Source organism: Penicillium subrubescens, assembly GCF_028828155.1.
Source record: "Penicillium subrubescens strain IBT 31985 chromosome Unknown utg000002l_segment0_segment0, whole genome shotgun sequence".
Lineage (NCBI taxonomy): Eukaryota > Fungi > Ascomycota > Eurotiomycetes > Eurotiales > Aspergillaceae > Penicillium > Penicillium subrubescens.
Window position 1 is genome coordinate 300052 of NW_026643152.1, and position 21102 is coordinate 321153.

At 49.2% G+C, this 21102-nt stretch overlaps 4 protein-coding genes across 4 annotated transcripts; 2 read left to right on the forward strand and 2 right to left on the reverse strand.

Annotated features, from left to right (window-relative positions):
• Window positions 1-483: 483 nt before the first annotated feature.
• On the reverse strand, window positions 484-1408 carry N7473_001621 (SDR family oxidoreductase; the record flags this gene model as incomplete). The annotated part of the gene is made up of 4 exons (XM_057147561.1): window positions 484-555; window positions 610-709; window positions 781-1315; window positions 1372-1408. 4 exons carry the CDS (start codon window positions 1406-1408, stop codon window positions 484-486), a joined length of 744 nt encoding a protein of 247 aa, XP_057011215.1.
• Window positions 1409-2212: 804 nt separating this feature from the next.
• N7473_001622 (NmrA/HSCARG family protein) lies at window positions 2213-3395 on the forward strand (the record flags this gene model as incomplete). The annotated part of the gene is made up of 5 exons (XM_057147562.1): window positions 2213-2263; window positions 2326-2811; window positions 2868-3057; window positions 3108-3280; window positions 3336-3395. 5 exons carry the CDS (start codon window positions 2213-2215, stop codon window positions 3393-3395), a joined length of 960 nt encoding a protein of 319 aa, XP_057011216.1.
• A 1807-nt stretch (window positions 3396-5202) lies between these two features.
• Window positions 5203-5657, reverse strand: N7473_001623 (uncharacterized protein; the record flags this gene model as incomplete). Its single annotated transcript, XM_057147563.1, has 2 exons — window positions 5203-5379; window positions 5610-5657. 2 exons carry the CDS (start codon window positions 5655-5657, stop codon window positions 5203-5205), a joined length of 225 nt encoding a protein of 74 aa, XP_057011217.1.
• Window positions 5658-17433: 11776 nt separating this feature from the next.
• N7473_001624 (uncharacterized protein) lies at window positions 17434-19543 on the forward strand (the record flags this gene model as incomplete). Its single annotated transcript, XM_057147564.1, has 4 exons — window positions 17434-17732; window positions 17838-19011; window positions 19103-19314; window positions 19373-19543. Exons 3-4 carry the CDS (start codon window positions 19222-19224, stop codon window positions 19541-19543), a joined length of 264 nt encoding a protein of 87 aa, XP_057011218.1. The 5' UTR covers window positions 17434-17732; window positions 17838-19011; window positions 19103-19221.
• Between the last annotated feature and the right edge of the window lie 1559 nt (window positions 19544-21102).

Here is a 21102-nt window from a genome sequence, read left to right on the forward strand (position 1 = left end):
TGCAATGGCAGGTTAGATAGCAATTTCAGCTGCATAGATCCATCCGCGCACGATGATCCGCTACTTCCGCCGCTCCGCTTCCTTTCAATCTAGTTCGTATGAAGGGAGTGGATTTATTGGGATTGCGTCGCAATGCTTGTAGCCCCAGATGATACCTACACCGACATTACTGAGGGCCTCTTCCTCCTAAAACTGCCTTATGAGAATCAGTTGCTTGCGTCTGCGCGTAGCTCGTCATCCCTCACGCAGCCAAGTCTTGATGCTATCCCTCCTGCCTTCCCTCTATGTATAGAATCCACTACAACATGGGCACACTGCCTCCCTTCAGAGGAGCGGAGACGGGCCCTATCTGACACTACACTCTACGACTGTGAAGACAGGTGACCCGCTATGGCTAAAGTACATTATTCTTGCTCCTCGTGACTGCATGAGGTAAAAAATAACGTCTAGCTATGTAGGGATCTAATATTTTTAACCCCTCCTTTACCAACAGACCTTCTCCCCTTTATAATTAACAAATTGACCAGACGTGGTGGACTTCGTTGCTACCTCAATCTGCAATAACGTCAGTAATTTGCAGCAAGTGATGCCAGCCAAATTCCTGCATACCTGATAGGTGATCCCCTGAACGGTTTCCTTGAGGGTAACCGGGGCCTTCTCCAGCCCATTGGCTTGCGCCGCACGACTGCCCATGTCCGTTTGTACCATTCTATCCATTGAGAACCGAGAATTTCATCGTTAGAATTTTTGTCTCCCGAAAAACGAGAATACAAAACATACCCCGGATCAATTAACAAAGCGATAAACTCCTTGTTCTCCGCATCTATCTTTTTTACCAGATAGTTTCCAGCCACTTTCGACATCCCATAAGCCGCGGTCAACGAGGGAATCTGTTCGATCATATGAATGCTCGCCAGGGCCGTAGAGATATAAGCAAACTTGGGAACGCTGGCTTTCCGTAGCAGCGGTGAAATGGCTCGGAACAGTCTAAGCGGTCCCAATGTATTCACTTCAAAGTGAGACAGCACGTCGGAGTCGGTCATTTCTTCTACCGGTCCGTAGTGATCGCAAATACCGGCATTAGCAACGGCAATATCAATATGCCCAATGAGATGCTGCATCTGGATTTCCAATATAGCTTCTGTCGCATCCATAGGGTTGTTCGCACTCAGCGACACGACGATCAGGCGGGAGCCTTCGCCTTTCGGTAGTTCGTCGAGCTCCGTCGCATTCAAACTGGAAGCATCCCGAACAGCACCCAAGACAGTCGTGTCGGGCTGAGCAAGATAATGTGCCACGAGACCTCTTCCGATGCCTACAAGTTGAGTCGGCGACAGGACGCACCAAACTGGGCGGAGAGTTTCTGCTTACCTCGATTAGCGCCGGTGACAAGAATAACAAGGCCCATCGTGGAATATTTCAGATATGTAGATTCACAAATTTGTCGATTCTCGGGCTCGGATGGGTAGTCATGAGTGTAGTCAACTCTTGCTGTTCGAAATGTCCGAATTCATACAGGGGAAGCCCCACACTACGTCCTCTCGGATTCCGCAAATACCGATTGGGACCGAAAATAATTAGAACAGAGGTGGAGCTGAAACAAACCAATCTCGGACCGGAAAGCCGAACACGATAGCAGAACACGATAGCAGAACACGATAGCAGTATAATCCGCCACCAAAGCTTCACCAATCATCAACGCAGCTTGAAGCTAATCACCGTCGGTGTCGGCAGGAGATGAACTGCCGAGATACACCGAGCTTTTCAGTTTGGTGATCGACAGAGATCTATTGCCGTCCCTGGTTAGAGTCGGCGGGCTGTATCCGATGGGACCCTGGACCTATTGATTCCAAGACCCACTTGGATTCAGGTGAAGGGTCCGATTTCTTCTCAGACGATGCAACGATTCGGAGTACAACCGTGACGGATACTAAAGTCATGCTCTGAGCCTTCCCAAGATATCAATGATCATGATCGGTGTATCCAGAACTCCAGGTTGTCGGATGGGACAGCATTGGGATAGCATCATGTTTATGTGGATCATTTGCACAGCTACCGCTGACTCAGCGGTAGAAATAGAATCTAGCTTCCCTTGGGTTCCTGTATACTGCCCTATATAAACCTCCAGCGTCGCGTATCCTCTAGTTGAAGCAATCCCCTCACAGCACCCCACTCCAAAGCTACTTCAAAGCTACTTCAAAGTGCAAAGACAATGACGGTTACCAAGCGAAATGTCGTGGTTATTGGCGCAACTGGCTCTCAGGTATACCTTCCCACATCCGCCTACCATTGGGCGATGCAGGTCGCTCAACTTTTATTCTATAGGGCGGATCTGTGGTTGCGGAACTCTTGAAGCACCCTCATCTATATCATGTCCGGGCCATCACCCGTGATCCTTCCAAGCCTAAGGCTCAGCAGCTCTCTGCTCAGGGAGTTGAACTCTGTCGTGCAGACCTGGAAGGTGACAGAGAAGCTCTGACTGCGGCCTTTGCTGGTGCGGATGTGATCTATGCCCTGACTGACTTCTGGCAGAAGCAGTCTGCTGCTGCAGAAATTGAGCAGGGTAAGGCGATTGTGGATGCTGCTGCTGGCATAGCGGCATTGCAGCACTTTATCTGGAGCGCTTTGCCAGACCCCATCGCCTTATCCGACGGCAAATATCTGAATGTGCATCACTGGAAGGGCAAGAGCTTGATTACTGAGTATATCAAGAACCAGAAACCGGACCTATGGGAAAAGACGACAACCATTCTCTTCCCAAATTACTTTGAGAACACTTTGACCGATCCCCAGCGGTACCTGCCCGTCAAAGTGAGTTACCATGCCGATTAATTCCAAGTTGAATATTCACCAAAATCATGATATAGGACGCCAAAGGCACATACACTCTCAAGTTCCCGCACAGCCCTCAGACGGTTCTGCCTAATGTGGCGATTCGTGATACGGGCAAGCTGGTGCATCTGGTCCTTCAAGCTGGTTCTACCTACTTCACTAAGACCATCGCCTTCTGGGCTCAGGCGTTATCCGAGGCCGAAAAGCTCGCTGAGATGGGCTCCTGTATGACACCCTATTAGAGTATTGATTCATCGTGTTAATTTTTGTATTAGACTATAACGTTCCCATTCGCTATCAAGCCTCCAGCGCCAACGAATTCCAGCAGCTGCTCATGACTCGCGACGGCATGTCGGAGGAAATTGCATTGGACTTCACTGAGCAGTTGCTGATTTTCGAAAGCTGCGGAAATGTCTACGCACGCGAGGAGTTCGTGCAAGCCAAGGATGTAGGTCAACCCATAATTTCTCCCTGACTAGCATTACTTCTGCTGACCGTATTAGATCCCCGGACTGAAACTTCAGAACTGGTCCGAATTCATTCGCCAGCACAAGCTGCTCTAAGGATGGCTGGGAGGAGGTGGAAGTGTATATAAGCCGGTTGCTTAGATTTTTAATGAGGATCAGGCTAGTCTTCTAAATTTACAACAAAATTAGAACGCTAGGAGCCTGAATGAAGACACTGAAAGAGCGCCCAGCGCGAAATCTGACTTTCGGTTTGGCTGAACTATTTGCGAGCTGTAAACGAAGCGATATCCCGGGAATATAGTCTAATCCCATAATAGCCAAAAATGAGTCGCTGAGGCCGCATGTGAAATTGAAATAATTTGCTGTTATTGATCCAGTGAACCGACTTTGCACCCGTGTGTGCAATATCGCCAGTTTTGATCGAGGCTGGTGCGCCAAGCGCTCTGGTATGGGTGAGAAAAGATCTAACTTAACCAGCGATTTCAGTGACCATATAGGGCCTGCATAAGCGGCAGATAACTACATATACGTACGTAATTAGGCGAGAATCATGCTCGTGCAAATACGGTACAGTACGTGGTCGAATATCGAATGGAGAGGATATGCGGGCCTCGCTTTCGATCTACACGCTACCACCTTATTTTATTTACTCTCTCCTCTGTTTCTATCGTCTGTCTTCTTCGTTTAAGGGCAAGCGATCCTTAGAGGGAACAATTACCATTATATATCCTAGCATAAGGTTATTCAAACTGTTCGTACCTTAGGCTATCAGGACTTGGCAAGCCGGCAGGCTTCCAGCGGAGGTTGGCTAATCTCTTGTTCTCGGCACTTGTACGAATACCTGCAAGGAAAGCCCTAACTAGTAGCTACACAAGCCTCGTGTTTGACCCGCTTCTCATCTCTCTCCAAGGATGTATTTCTTTCCTGTTCGGAACGAAGAGACTGTACGTAAATTGATTTATGAGGAGAGCGTTTTACGCCCCCCAAAAACAGTCTTCGAGCTTCCTGAACAAATACATTTATTCCTCTCTCCTACCTGATTGTCAGGCCGTTAACCTGAGTCGTAGAGTATACTCTTACAGGAATACGGGGTAGCGAAATGCGGGCGAACCACAAGGAACATAGAACCTAGGATAAGAGGGACAGTACGCAATCCATTATGCAGTACTAGAGTACCTTTCCTAACTATAGCCACATATGCTTGCGAAGCTAAGGAGAGAGTGTGTATTTGTTGCACCGGTTTCGCGACGTACCGTAATGGAGCACGCTCTGCCGTCTACTATCTTGCAGAGCCAACCAAAACTTGGTGAGTAGGAATCTCCAGCCCCGGACTACCCGGTATAATTCGGGCCAAGGCTAACCCCAAAGGCAGAGTTAGACCTGAGGAAATTAGTCTCATCTTCGAAGTACTGCACCCTTCAGTCAGCCTGTGGAGTGGTGGGGCGTGACGAGCACGCCCAAGGGGGGATTGTCCACTACCTCGATCGTGACCAAAAGAATCACTAGATCCAGACGAAATGACTCGTCGGTGCGCACGGGAAAAGGGGCATCGTTCGCAAGCATTTCCTCGAGGCATCTGCAGGTATCCGACAGGGAGTTGGGATCTCCGAGTACAAAGGGACCAGGATAGCTGCGAATCTCAAAATCACACTCCCCACACCGGAGAGCCACCCCGGCTTTGCAGTTTGGGATGCAGGGCACAACCCAGAGTCCGTATACGACCTCTTCTTGCCTCAGAACTGGCACTTTTGCCGACCACCGGGGAGGTCCGTCGCCTGTGTTCGATATGGTTCGTTCACCAACCGACTCTGGCGCCATGAGTTTGCCGTTCCCGAATGGGACGACTCGATGGATGCTCCTACCGCACCAAGAATATCCAGCTGTGTTCTGACTCACAGCCAGTCTAAGTGACTTCCTCCGAGGCTGCATCGAGGTTCTCCGCTGCCGAACGTTCCAGTTTAGCCACCGCGTAGTCAACAAATGGTTTGCCAAGCGCACCATTCTGATTGGGGATGCGGCACATGTCTTCCCTCCATTTGGTGGACAGGGCGTTGCCTGTGGCGTCTAGGATGCGGTCGGGCTAGCTTGGAGATTAGCAGTCTTCACCCAGGTGGAATCCTTGTCATCAGTGGCTACCCGAACGGAAGCCCTTTTGCAGGCCTGGGCGGATGAACGAGGGATGGTTATCTTAGTTTATTACTTTATGTTCAACTTGTAGATTGAAGGAGGCCCTTCTGGGCCGGCTTTCATCAGTCAGACGCGGGAAGTTCCACCAACATCCTGAGATGGTCGAAACCCACAGACGCTCACCACCCCATGAACAACAATATCTGGGAACGCTGAACTTCTCTCACTCATGGATTGTTGACGACTATTGTTGTATTTGCCAGGCTAATCAATCACCGTCGTGTTGAACAATTATCGTTGGTTCATGTAGGGCTGTCGACAATGGTATCGATGTATCCAGCCTGCCCCAATACTCTGCAGTTTTGACCGTTGAATAACAAGGAACTACTTGGACACTGCCATTTGAACATAAGTGCTGGCATCTAGTATTCAGACTAAAGCTCGAGCGAATAAACCGCAGGATTTAGAATTAACCTCAAATAGCGAGCGTCTTCTTGACACTTGAACACCAAAAGGAAAAATGATAATTACTAGCAGAGCAAAAAGCAATCGGCCTAATGCATAAGTTGATGGGACGCTCAGTCTGATGAAAGTAAACGTGGATGGTCAACGGCAAACCAATCTCAGGTACCTTCATCTGGGCAAATCTCACCGTTTGACTTTTTTCACTAACCTTTTGGTACGTTGCAAGATTAAGGGAGTGGTTTTATTGGTGCTGCCTCACAATGCCTGTAGCCTCATGTGATATCTACACCGACATTACGGAGGGCCTCTTCCTCCTACAACTGCCTCGAGGGTCAGTTGCTGGCCTCTGCCGGTAGCTCGTCATCTCTCACGCAGTCAAGTCTTGATTTTGTCCCTCCCGCCTTCCCTCTGTACATATAATCCACTACAATACAGGCACATTGCCTCCCTCAGGGGGAGCGCGGACGGGCCCTATCTGACGCTACGGTCTATGACCGCAGCGACAGGTGACCCGTTATGGCCAAACTATACTCTTCTCACTCCTCTTGACAGCGTGAGGTCACCAATAAATAGTACTTGAAACATGACCCCGAAGGCATTGCTGGTCCAAATTTTCCACTCATCGACCTTGAATCCATTTCATCCTTTCTGTTAAGACCTGAGCATTGGCGCTGGAGAATCGGACGAACGAGACATTCATTTAATCAAATCATGCATCCTTACTCCACGGAATACGCAATGCGCTTACGTCTGCTGTTTCTCCTTTTAACCATCACCTGACTATTCATAGCTAGCTTCAACTCAGCAACAGCATACTTTGCGATAGCTCTTCGAGATTGTGCGAGATCCGACTATACAAGATCCAAGCACCCCATACTACCCATCTCATTCGAAAGTACGATAACCAACGTCCTCGATTTGATGATAATCGTAGCTATCCCGTCAGTCTTGTTATCGGTCTTGGGAATTGTTTTCATGGCCCACCCACGACTTTCAAATAAGGGAAGCGCATTCATAATTTATTTTAGCGGTATCCAACTCATCCTGAGCTTAGCCATTCTCTCCGTAGGCGGCTATATTGCGAATTCCATTCATAGCTACCAGACATTATTTGAAGAGTTCGAACATTACGCAAGCCACTTCCCATACTACAGCATGATGTACTACGGGGGTGTTGGCCAGGCTGTCTATGGTACTTTGGTGATTTTTCTGACTCTAGTATACGTTATTCTATAACGTATACTATAACGAAAGTCTGTTTGTCTTTCGACAATGTTCTTGTGGGACCGAGATTCCAGTACAGCAGAAATTCCACGGTTCGGGATCTACAAATAGGAGTTGTATGGCAGAAGAGGGAATCAGGAAGTTCTTGGCGCTCTATGTTTCGAGAATTGAGTCTATAATGATCTGGATAGCAAAGTTTGGCCTTCTTTACATGTCCCTGGGGTCAAATTGGTCTGTTCTTCGCAAGGATACATCGTGTTTTTTGAACCGGCATCAAGCTCCTGGGATCGACCTCAGGAACTGTCAGAAAGGAAGACCTGGTACTTTTGGTTCCATTGGGCCCATGTGTCTTTCAAATTAATAGAACGGTCATTTAGCCATACATTGTTGAGCAGATTTTTCTGTTGTGACTATGTCTAGTGAGAATTCTAACAGTCTGTTGATCACCCTTCGTAAACTGTGAGTGGGACAAACTGTGAGGACTGGCAACAGGATCCCCTACCTGGTGAGTTGTGTGCGAAGACGTTATGTTGAAGTAAGTACATCCTCTCGGTGCAAGATCAATCATGAGAATTCAGCTCGGTAGATTCAGTTGAGTCATCAGTCAGCGGCCACTAGTTATCTTGCAGGCACTTCAACTAAAAGTTAAGCGGCCACAGATAAAGCAGTGGCTCAACGACATCAACGAAGCCTATTGCGTCGCCTGCAAATGGTGAATCCACCGCCAACGTTGAGTATCAATTTCGTGGAACTGGCAACTTGACCGCGTTGACTGATTAATCCTGATGTACACTCTGAAGTGAGTGAGCCGAACGGTCCCCGTCATTAGACCCCTCCTTGTTGATGGAAAAAAGGACATTTCTCCATACAGCTAGTGGAATATGGGATTTCAATACGGAAGAACACACGATATAAATACCGTCACCATATCCCAGTCCATTTTCTCTCCAGTACCAATACACATGGCAAACGGCAGCTTGAACTCAGGCTACTCGAACGCCAGAAGATCCACCTCTCATATTCCTACCCTGCCGGCGCGTGGTTTCTCTCGGTATCTTCCCCTGCTACGTCAAATGTCGGACACCAGCCGATCGTTTTCGAGGAATCTCTCGAGAGGGGTTCGTGCGAGCCTCCTTCACAGGACAAATACTCATATACGTTGGGAAGACTGAATCTTAATCGTCAGAGCTTCCACCCAGTACCTCGTTGACGGGCGGGCGAAAAGCGAGGATCGACGCGCCCCTGGATTTCATTCAAGATGAGGAAAAGACCGATCGCATCACCGTCGCAAATTCATGTATACAACCCCCCTCAATGCTCTGGGTATGGTATTCTCAACCAAAGACGCCCACAACCGTCTTGTGGGACGGCATGGCGAGGATCTCAAGTTGGCGGCCTTGGTCTTCTCTCGAGATGGCTACCACGCGAGTATGGCCGCGAGTGGTTGCAATTGGAGTTTGACATACACACAGACGCCGCCTTGGTTTCTTGTACTATGTACTGTCTCAGAAAACCAAGTCATTTGAGTGGACCGACCCTGCCCTAGACATGGCAAATCTTGGTTCCCACGTAGAGAGAGAATGTCACTGTGGTGATCGGCGGAACACAGACCAAGTCAGGCCGACCAGTCACGCTGGACGCGTTTTTGAATTGGCTCCAATTGACACCGATTGACATCCGCGGACTTAACTCTCCCCTCTATCCACAACGCACGGCGACTTGATCCTTGATGCTCAGCTCCGAGCCGAGATTATCTCTATCATAATGGAGTCGCTTTGACTGATTTCACCCCGGGATGGCGCATTGCTCTTCGCGTACAATTTCGCGTATTCGACCACCAGCCGCGATCGACACAGAAAGACGCCCCGGTGGGTCGCAGTGCGCATAATACAGCAGATCTGGGAGGAAGCTCTACGGATGCAGGAAGACACCACCTTGCCTCTGCTTGTGGACCTTTTGCGGAAGCATGCCCGTGCCACCGACGCTGAGATGATAGGCCCTCTTTTAGAGTCATCGACGGCCCGGCAGATCTGGCATTACCTGCTGCGCGAACCAGCAGCCAACCAATTCTTCTACAGCGAGAGGAGCAATGATCAGGTATGTATTACGGTACAGAATGTTTCGCGTCTTAATAACTGATGCAGACAGACCGTGAACACAATCCGGGATAGCCTCGGCATGCCCCCGGTGCGCCTGCCTGACACGCTGTGGAACATGCTGCGTGCCCACTGCCCCATCCGAACCGTCGAAGAAGAGCAGCAAGAGCTATTCAAGGACGCGACGCCCTGCACCGTCCCGGTCACGACGTTCGCGAGAACAGTCGACCGGGCTTTGCGAGCCTACTTTGCTGTGCTGAAATTCACCGACCATATTCAGGTAGTCTACGTTCAAGGCTCGACCGGCAAAGTCGACGTATGCTTTGATAAGAAACATGGTATGCTAAACATACATTGCCGATGGTTGGACTTTGCTTGTACGCACTACCGGTCGTTCTGCCGGCCCTGGTCTCCGAGCAACCTCACCGACACGAACGCCCCGTTCTTCTGCTGTCATGTGGTGGAAGAGCTCTTGGTTCGATCCATTGCATCCATATTCAAAGCACATTCGACGTCTCGACCAGCAGAAATAAAGTTCATGCGTCAAATTGGGCGGCGACTGCGATACCTGCCACACAGCATCAAGTTGAAGCCATACCCCGGGGGCATTCTGGTCAGTTGGGAAGACAATGAGACGGAGGTATTTCGCACACTCAGCCCAAGCGGCCCCGACTACCATGTTGTGCTTCATGATGGTAATTGCGCAAACGCTGAGATGGCGCTTCTCCACGACAAAGCAGGTAAGTGGTCATCGGTCATCCAGGGGTCAATAGCTAAGGTCGTTATATAGCCCTCCCGAACGAAGTGGTGCCCTGTGGCTGCCGCCAGCAGTTCGCGCGTCAGACACACCGAATGTGCCTCTTTACCGGTCTGTCGCACACATCGACATATTATGCTATGATCGCGCTGAACGAAGATCGAGCTTTTTATGGAGTGCCGTCTGATCGACTATCGCCGGGGTCGTATGAGAGTGTGGAATATCTTTCCCAGTAAACGATTCGGAGAGTAGCTTCGCTCTGCAACATATGATGACCAGACAGGAAGGCTTAGCGCGGGCAAGCTATGTGTTACAGGAAGACAAGCGGTATGATCATGACTTGGAACCAAACACATTCTATGCTAACATTCCATGTGCACCCAGGCGCCTGAAATTGGCTCGATTTCGTGTAGTTATCTTATCTTGAGGGTGATCAAACGGCGAATATCTAACCCCTCTAGACTTCTCATCCACGATGGACAAGGTGAGGGTAATTATTGGGGTGTGTTACAGGTCTTAATTTTCGACAACTCTGTGATACGATCTAGGATATGACTAAATAGTCGTCTGACAAGTGCTCGGGGCCTGTGATATCCCCGATTATTGCATCTGATGTACATTTTAGCCTCCTATATCCTGTCCATACGGCAGTCGCCCACGTCGGTGCAACCTTGCATTCAAGTTCGATTCAAACGCGGCGACCGGCGAGGTGTATTTATGTTCTCTGCTAGGCGGGCCGACCGGCGGACACTAGGCGCTGTAATAGACGGTGCTCGTCTGCGGCGCGAAGATACCGACTGCACCCTTAGACGGGCCGAACTAGTCTGCTGAGGGCTGTTGGTAGTATCCGTCCGTTCGCGGTCAGGATTCGTCGTCCTCGTCCTCGGTGAGCGGAGCAGGGCATCCAGAGCTTCGTCACTTCGGCTACATCGTGTGAGCACTCGAATCCACTGAATCCACTGGGGAGGCCAATTGGAACTTACCAGGTACAACAGGACACGTGAGGTCCCGCGTCGCGCTTCTCCAGCCATTCTTCCACACAGCTCAGATGAGCCAATCCCCGGCACCGGCTACAACGCAGGATCACGCTCTCGTCCAGATACTCTTCCTCGTCTCCTAAACAAAACGGACAATAGATAGCAGACACCTCGTTGCTGAGAGTGAGGCTGTGCAGTTCCAGATTTTGCATCCCCGCCCCGATATTGAACCCCGACAGGGAAGCTGGCTGAGCTGGTGAGATACACCACGGAGCGCTGTTGGTTCGTAACATCGAGGCCGTGACGTATCTGAGGATTCTTTCCGAAGGCCTGACAGGAACTGGGTCACGGAACGGAGATGATGATTCATCCTCATGTTGTTGTGGCTCTAGAGGAAAGCACCGGTTCTGAGGGGCGCCCAGATGTCGATCGCTGGCTCTGGTCCGCTTCGATATCGGATGCTACGGCAGCGACCTCGGAGGTGTGTCTGGCATATCCCCGGCTCCGAACGACAGCCTCATACCACTGCTGACCAAGCTGGTCAGCCTGTCGCTGCCGGTGCCATTTGGCACAGAGAAAGTTCCTCGCGATATCACATAAGGTGGATCGTAATGTCAAGAAGTCGAATGGCTGTGTGGCGAGATTTGCTAATTGCTGTTGCCCGGTCTTGATGTCTTGGAATTTGATGGAGTTCTTGCACGGCGCACCCACCTTGGTGGTTCCGCAGCAGATTCGAGCCTCGGTAGAAAGACTTACACCCATCTCATTCGTAAAACGATCCCAATCTTGGGAAGAAGACATAACTCAGTGAGAGGTGGAAATGAGAAACGATTCAAATGATGGAAATGGGATGGTTGAGGCGGCTGAGGTGCCAGCCTGGGGTCAAGGTAGTGTTATATACCTATATCGTGGCTTCGTTTGGAACAATTTAAACCTATTTCATCAGCATCACCTCTTGTGTGTAGCTGCCTCCCGCGGAGGAATGCGACCCTTCCGTAGCAGGCCTTGATCAATTTGAAGTAAATGAAGGCAAGCATTATCCACACAGCCCAAGTATTCTGGTAGGTCATGCCCCGCCACAGGTCACTTGCATGTTTCTGGCCTCTTAGAAGAGCTTATAAGAGGTCCTAGGATATCCTGGGCTCCCTGGAGCTCACAAGCAGATCCCCGGGGTGGACAGACTGTCTCCAGAAACATGTAATTCGCTCTCAGGAGCTGTCTATCTAGAATGGAACTCCCCAAGCCGTGTCCAATATAAAAGTCTCAGAACCTCCTAGAAAAGCAGTGACAAATTCGGCTCATCCACAAACTTGCCGTCTTCGGCATCCTTCTCGCAGTCTACAAGAGCTTATCTTCCACGATGGTCTGTTCAATGTTGATGCGGAAAGTCTCAGTCTTTAGTGGGGGCATTGGCTAATTTTCTGCAGGCAATGCTCCAGAGCCTACCAAATCAAATTCTTATACTCGTTGTCACTCAGCTAGGCGTTTGTGACATGGTCTCTTTGGGCAGCTCATGTTGGAATCTTTACTGCAGATTGCAGCCCAGCATCCTCCAGTACAACATTCAGTTCCAGAACAGCAATCTCCTGCACTTAGCAGCCAGGGTCGGGCCGAGCTCATGCTTCTTTATGGTGCCGATGCCAACACCTTCCTGCAAGGAAAGACTCCTTTGATGAGAGCTATTCAGCATGGTTCGATGGACGTTCTCGAACTTCTGCTCAGCCATAAGAGGATTAACATTCGGATTCAGGATCGAGAGGGAGAAAATGCCATGACGTACGCTGTCAATTACGGAACCTGTGCAGGCAAGGAAAATTTGTTCAAGCCCCTGCTCGATATCACAATTCGAGGCGAGAACGGCCGAACTGTGCTTCCTGTGGCCACTTGCACATGTCACATTCAACTTTTTCATTGGCTATGGATTCCGTTCAATGGTCTGAGAGCTAAGGGCGGTCGAGGCTATGGACTTAAGGACTGGATTCGACGGACCAAGTCTCAACGTTGATGGAACTTGATCGTTTCCGTGGAGAGCACTTGGACTTTGACAAACTGTGAACGCCAACGTTAAGGAGGCCACCGTTGCACTGGTGATATTATGTATATTATATCAGGAACAGATCCGCTGCCTATTTAAAGCACTCATGAGAGTCAGATTACATCCAGCAACACGAACACCATGAGCTCTTCGAAACGTCCTTTGTCTTCTCCTACTTTCCAGTCCTCCAAAAAACAACACGTACTCCGGGAGGTGGACGGTGAGCTGCCGGAGCAAATGCACGATCAAGCCCTTGAGAAAATCATTTCGGCGGGTGGAAATAAGGTTAAATAGCCTTCCCTTCTATTGTATGACAATGCTGATTCGAGATGATTCAGGCTCCCGCTAGTTTATCAAGCCTCACCACAGAGTTTAAATACATATTGCGTCATCACAACTCCCTCGCAGCCCCCATAGTCGGCCTTCTTGACGTTTATCTCTGCCTGTGGAAATGCTATGTCGTCGATTCTGCATTAAAGATACAACTTGAGGAAGAGCAGCATCTTCTCCAGAGGTCAATCGAATGGCTAACCACCGAATGTGATGTATTGTGCCAGTGCTGCAACGATCGGGCTCTGGAGCTGTTTGACCGGAGGCAAGCTGTGGCCGCCTTAAATGAGGGGATTGTCGAGGTTTTGAAGGCGAGCGAGAAACGCGCCTACAGGATGGTCGAGTTGAACTAGTCTCTATGGCGCGATGGAATGCGATGCAAGCTGAGTTAGTTGCTTAATTCCTGGCCCACGATGTGTTCGTTTATTCGCTGTCTTCGCTGTATACGATCGCTTGTTTTGCTGTGACCAACATCACTGTTCCTGGATTGTCTGCGCGAGTTCTCACCAAGTGGATAGCTTCAAAACAAATGCGGCTCCACGCTTACCCTCCATCCCTTTCGTTTCCACTCAACACCCAGTAGAAAATTACATAATATGGCTTGTTCAATTTATACTCGACCGGCTGTCGGGGACTTGTGTTGGAAATTATGATTCTTACCCCACCGCAATACCGCTGTCCACACTTAGATTCATTCCCGAGACACTATACCGACGAATCCTTAGTCACATTTTTCGTGTCATTGATGTCAAAGTCATGGCCAATCTCCTCGACAACAATAACGACGGCTAATTTTGTTCCGCCCCTTGTCAATAGAGCGGACATTGCTGCTCTAACGGCGACATTACGTAGGTGGAAAGCGTGAAGATGAAAAGTTCCATTGAATCCTGGTCATCATCTCATTGAGTTTTCCAAAATACCTCCTATCATAGAGTGATGGTTCCACTGCTGCCACCATGCCTTTCGCCCCCGTATTTATTCACTAAGCTTTGAGTCAAGACCATCGGAGTAGCGGTTCCATTCCTTGAGTATATCGGTCAATCGAAGCCGAGACGACTCCTAGCGCCTGGTCAAAGAATTGCAACCGAGCGATTTGGTCATCGTGGCATGACTGCATTGTGTTCTTCTCGTCGGTCAAATGTCGGTGAGTCTCTCGTAGACCGTGATTCGCTTTGGCCAACTTGCTTCCCTCTATATGCTTTGATGTGCATGACTCCCACAAGCGCCGATACAGTCCCACGATTCTCGCGGCTTGGAACGTAAGTTTAGGGTCTTCGCGTTCGAGCCGCGCGAGGGCTTCCATAGCAGACTCAAACGGCTGATCCATCAAGGGAGGTCTCTGTGGATCTTCGGGCTGTCCAGCGGTGGTCAGCTCAATCATCAAAATGGTCGTGCTTTGCCTACTCACAGCAGGTAGGTCAGAGGGTCGTTCGACCGCAATCTGCGGGGTGTCCTGATTCTCGGGGGCAGGTTTACCGGTCTGAGGATGGTCATTTGCGAGCTGATTATCCGGATGGTCTTCGACAGGTCTAGCACGGGAAGCGTCTATATTAGGCCTCGCTTGATCATGGAAGATGCTTAGATACTTCGCGACATTGCACGAGAATTTAAATCTTTTTCGATGTATGTTCCAGTGAACTGAGATAGAAATTGTTCCAAAATAATGACCGCACACACAATTGAGTATATGATTAGGATGGTCAAACGTTGATAGTGTGAATCAACGGAATAATGCCTAGTGAAAGGATCACCTTCCCCGCTCAAGCTCACGCAACTGGGCTTGATCTAGGCCGGTTGAAGCAGATTCTCTTCACAGTTGAAGATTTTAGCAAAGCGGATCTACTAGCAACATCTGCACGTCCCGTACAGTACAGCATTTGCTAGTTGCTACCTCTTCCTAGCTAAGTTCAATACCTTATCTTGCTGGCTTGCCTTTCACGTATATCTCCTAACCTGTTCAAGACCTGATGTTCGTGTCTCCAGAGATTTTTAAGTCTGCCCATCAGCAAAATGCATCCACAGGTTAAGACAGCGCTCCCGTCGGTGGAGGATGATAGAGGAGACTACCACACTGGTAAGGAGTCACGGTCTACTCCGCATAGAGCGATTGAATCAAGCACATCAGTTAACGAGCTATGCAGAATGGAACCTTTCCTACCCTTCGCAGGGCCCCTGTCAATGGCCGGTTCTCCAAGCTGGTCACAGCCAAGTCACAGTACACTGGATCGGCTTCCTAGGCAGCATCTGTCCCAGTATGGAATTTTCGATTTATGCATATGCCAAGCAAGCCCAGCATCAGAATTCGGTATGGTACAAAGACGACTCTGACCTAGAGCCTGGAGTTGAAGTCTTCGCAAGAGACCCCACTGCCGAGTCATGCAGTGTAGCCATGCTGAATAGGAGCGACAATGCCTTATTTGGTGAGACGCCCGACAGTGAGTGGAGGACGACCTCCTGGCATGACTTTGAGGAATTCACACGCCTCGTCTGTGGCAACCAGAGATACTCGAGTCGCAGTCGCAACAGCATACCCTGGCGGTTTCAGCGGCGACAATTCAAATGCAGCGTTGCAGGGTGTGAAGGTCGCTTCCGCTACTTCAAAGGCCTTCAGCGTCATCTGTCCGGCCACTTGGCGGGAAAACCTCATCCTTGCTGGGTTCCGGGGTGCCAGCGCAGCTTCTCGCGTCGCGATAACCTCAAAGCCCACTATGCCACGCATGGAAGACAAGGAGGCCGCAATCGCTACGTGGCCACTCTTGATCCAACTAGCTCTGCATACGACCCTTGTTTTCGCGGACAGCTGACGTCCGATGGCTTGCCGGTCAGAGAGGTAAATATAGGCCTGCCCGATTTTTGAACTGGGTTTGCCATGAGAGCAGGGGATTGAAATATCTTTTTGGTGACGCGTTATGTTAATGACGAACACTAGAGGCGATCGGTGGAAGTGCGGAGACACGAGCTACATCCACGCGACGCGACGCGAGCCGTCTCTACTTGGGCGAAGGTGGTTTTGCTGTCATATTTGAGCAATATATAACACAACACAGAAGTGAAGACTAAATTGAACACCGAATAGCCAAATCCGTGAGAGGAAACTGATCAAATGCAAAAAATCTAAGTATCATTCGGAAATGACGACGCCCGGAGGATTCGAACGCGAAACGCGCGACCCCAGTGGAGAAAGTAACCACTAGGCCAAAAAGCATTACATTTATTTCAATTAACGTTGTTAATGGAATGAGACATTAACAGGTAGCACGGATCACCTCCGAGGTCCAAAAAGTTCCAGATAGGGTTTGGTTCTTATTTGGTCTCAATATCGGCTTATTCAGGTGAAGAAAAGTGGTTCAGAAAGGCAAAGTCTGTTCAAAGAACGCAGTCCTGCAAATTGCTGGCACCTGCGACCACCCCCAGGTGTTGGTGTTGTGTAGAATATGCATTCAAGTCATAGAAGGACAAGATATATTTTGTCCATTTAGCTAGAGAACGGATTAAAATATCATGCAGCCATGAACCCGCGTATTACCCAACACACGACAAGAAACATGTGTTTGCCATTCAAAATTCAAGATCAAACAAGTCGCCGTCCAAAAATTTAATGGATCCCATCGGATCTGGTAAAGTGTCGTGGTTCCTAATGTCAGAAAGCGCGACCGCAAATTAACACCAGTGGGTCCTAATTGGCAAAGCCGCAATTCATATCACCCATGTTTATTTGCGAAGTGTGAGCTGCCAAATATTCCAGTCTACCGCCTCAACCATGTAATAGTCGCAGCACAGAAATGTAATTTTGATGTTGCGAGTGCGGTTGAGTCAACAAGTGCTGCGGTGAACAAAAAAAAGCCCCGTTGGAGGAGCGTTTGCAACCATAATCAATCATTGGATTGACCGTCACCGTTGAATTATGTATGTGGGATACAATGTTTAGCAGCCAAGTACGACCTCACAAAAGCGATCCTGACAAGCCGGTCCCAACCTGCCTGCTGACGAAAAGCGCGTAATGCACACTGCAAATAAAAAAGTAACTTGTGTAGGTGGGGTCTTGTGCCTAACGGGCAAATATGTGTGGCGCTAGGGATGAGCCTGGTTCACCGCCTGGTGATTCACAGTTTCAACGTTTCACCACTTCCGTTCATCAACGCAGCGTCAACACCATCCTCACCATCCTCACCGTCCTCACCGTCCTCACCATCCTCACTGTCCTCACCATCCTCACCATCAACACCGTCAACACCGTCAACACCGTCAACACCGTCAACACCGTCAACACCGTCAACACCGTCAACACCGTCAACACCGTCAACACCGTCAACAAGCATCTCAATATCCGTGAATTACATGGGAGACACCGCCGTGAACAAATGCTTCTAATACTGACGGGTCGCCTGTGATCTAATTGTCTCCATTCGATAAGACAATATTGTATGTATGATCGTTCTTCTCGTGCGATTTAAGGATTTCCACGTAGTGTCCTCCTTTATATTGGAATTTCGGTGATAGGGCTTACAAGATCTAACTCTACATCAGGATAAGTCAGAATCGAGAATTTGTCTTCATTGCAACGCTACTGTATCGATTTCTCCCATGGTTCGGGCTACATGGTTCGGGCTACATAATGTACCCAGAGATGAGTCGTGCAGGTCTTGGCTTCTTCAAGCGCCGAAGCGACACTTGAATACTGGTCCCTAGCACCACGGAGAGGTGCCTGCATGTCGCTAGAGGATCATGGTGTAGACCCTGGCCCCAGGTCCTACCCGATCGAGCACGCTTTTACAAACACAGGGCTCATGGTCTGTGAGGGAGGATGTTGGTAAAGCAGACCTCAAGCTGCGAGGATTTTGTCATCACAGATCCTATCTGCGGAGTTCACTTCGTAACGCAGCGCCCCCCTGTGAGGATTTTGTCATCACAGTTCCTATCTGCGGAGTTCACTTGTTATCGCAGCGCCCCCCTGCGGAGGTCCTTGGTTGCGCAGCTCTCCCCTGCGAAGTCCCTTGGTTACGCAGCTCTTCCCTGCGGAGGTCCTTGGTTGCGCAGCTCTCCCCTGCGGAGTCGCTTGTTGTCGCAGTCGTCTTCTGCGGAGGTCCTTGTTTTCGCAGCTCTCCCCTGCAGATTCCCCTGATAACGCAGAGCGTGTCCTCCGAGAGGACGTATCCCCCACTTCACTGGGCTCATGACAGTGAATGCTAAGACCAAAAAGATTTGAACTCTACGGGCAGACAAGACCGTGCCGTCTCGGAGGATGAGGATGGAAGTCCTGAATTTCCTAGACCGGTTGTGGAGTGTCCTTTTATGCATTTTCGCCTACGGATGCTCGTAGCTGCCAGATATGCAAAATCTATGGGAGAAGTGGTGGACTGCACTGTAAATCTGTAGGAAACACTTCGTTTTTGCCGCCAGTTGAGGTGATTCAAACATCCGTTGAAGTATGCGATCTAGAGTTTGCAGCCAATCTCGCCAAGCGCCCCACTTCGAACCGTGGCGTGCATGAATCTAGACGGGGCCACCCTCGGAACCACATCTTGGCGGCTGCATCTCATATTCAAGATGTTTACGGTGAATCACCTTCAACGGTCGTTGAAAAGCGCGTTAACCGAGCGTTGAGCAACATTGGTTGCGTTTGAAAAATGCCTGGAAAGAGGAAGATTCTCCCGGTTACGTGGCCAGCCTAGTCGACTATACAGGTACCTGCGGTCCAATTGTGGGTTTGGCGTCCTCTCCTCTTCATGACTATTATCAGTATATGCTACTTTTCTCAGCACATCTTGGCTGACTGTCTGGCTGGCTAAAAGGCCAATTTTTTAAACGGTCTATCAGACTAGGTCTTCGCCCCTTACACTACGGAACGCCGGGACAGCACAATGCCGAAGATAACGCGGCGAATCCGAAAGCGAGAATTGTCTGGTGGAAAATGCGTCAAGAGGATGTCGCGGCCTGGCCAGGAAATGACTGTCCATCAGACATCTCCGCTCGCCCGCGTGCGTTCACGACCGGAAACCATAAGGTGAGTACGAACATGGCTTCTTCTTCAACCTAGACGCTCTCTAATACACTTCGTATAGAATGCTCAGATGTTTCGTCCGTTCCCTGCAAGAAAAACCCGTGTCCGGTTAGAACACAATTCGGATGATGCCAACGTCTTTTCACTGACTGTTGACCAGAAGTACTCTACGCATTATATTCTCTCCTCGGGATACCAGAGGGCCGGGTTCCGTTTCCGGTACAGCCTATGATTCTTCAGTCAATCCAGCGCCATCTCGAACATCATGCATTTTGGTATGTCGAGCGGCATTTCCTCCCGGAATCGGTACAAAATGGGTGGACATGTCCTGAGGCTTTGGAACTACACAAGCTGTTTCAATTTCTCAATCGACGCCGACGCGCACCGAAAGCGAATCCTTCAGGTCCAGCTGTCAGCAATATCCAAGGCTGTATCAACAACACTGCTAATTCTCGCGGGGACCACACTGTATTCTGCTCTCCATTATAGGTATGTTGAGAGTATCACACATATTCATTTCGAGGCAGGGTTTGACCAGTGGAAGTAAGAATCACAACTTCCCAAGAAAATTACCACGTTACAGCGCATAGACGACATAATTACCTGGATGATACTGTAGATGAGAAGCACAAATACGCGTTACGGGTTGGGTAAGAAAAATAGTGAAAAAAGAGAGGGCCACTCAGAGTCTTGTGGTCTTGGCAATTTTGACGGCAAATAATCGCACCGAGCTAGATTCTCTAAATTATCAGTGAATTTTTCTCCACTGAAACAGGGGTGAGAGGCCCCGAGGCACTGCCATCACTAAAGAATGACTGCATATACACAGAGAAGACCTTGCGCTGGCCCCACCTTACAGATGAACTCATCTGTGTAAAAGATGGAAGCAAATTTCGAATGGTGCTGTAAACCATGGACGCCGTGATAGAGGATAAGTGCATCATTGTATGACAATCCCAGACAAGTTTATTACAATATTGACCTAGGTGGTTTGTTTGACAACCTGCTGTACATGTTCCCTCCACGGCAGCTTGTTGTTGAAAAGAAATGCAAAATAGGAGGGAAGCATTTCATTTGGCCCAAAATTGAGCTCAGACCGTACAAAAGATACGAATTGCGTGATATCTGACCTTTGCAAGGGCTCTAGAATAGGAAACCATGATTAGCACACTCGGTTTCTTCTAAAACACATGAAGTACGCGTAGACTTTGAGTTTACTTTCCGTCCCGGCCCAGGAGAAACCCATTATATTAATTCCGATCCAATTCCCTGAGTTAATGCGAACATAAAACTTCAAACATATGTAATGACCAATCTTTACTGTCATTGGCAAAGACAGTAAACGTTGTTTACCCTCCACCCACCGAACCGAAAGTGGTAATAGGAAGTGCCAGACACGGACCAATTGCGACTAGCTTGGACTTGATTCCAGAGTTGCAAGAAAACCTACTATGGTTTGTGAGATCTCAAAGACACATATCTTTTCACTTCCTATCGAATTGTTGTACGATATCCTGGACTATCTTTCCGTGGAAGATGTGGGCTCCTTCGTATTTTGTCGATGGGATCTTTTCCTGTCGTCTGTGGAATTTCTCAAACGTAGAGTCGGACCATCAATCAGAAACCTTGGTGGTCTCATAACTTTATTCGCGCGGCATTCTTGGCCCAAGAGCTGGTTACAGTGCATCGTACAGCATGCAATCAATTCTGAGCCATCGATACTGCGAGATATCGACTCGCTTATAGCAGTCAATTCAAGGACAAATCTGTCAGAAGATGTCTTTCAAGAGA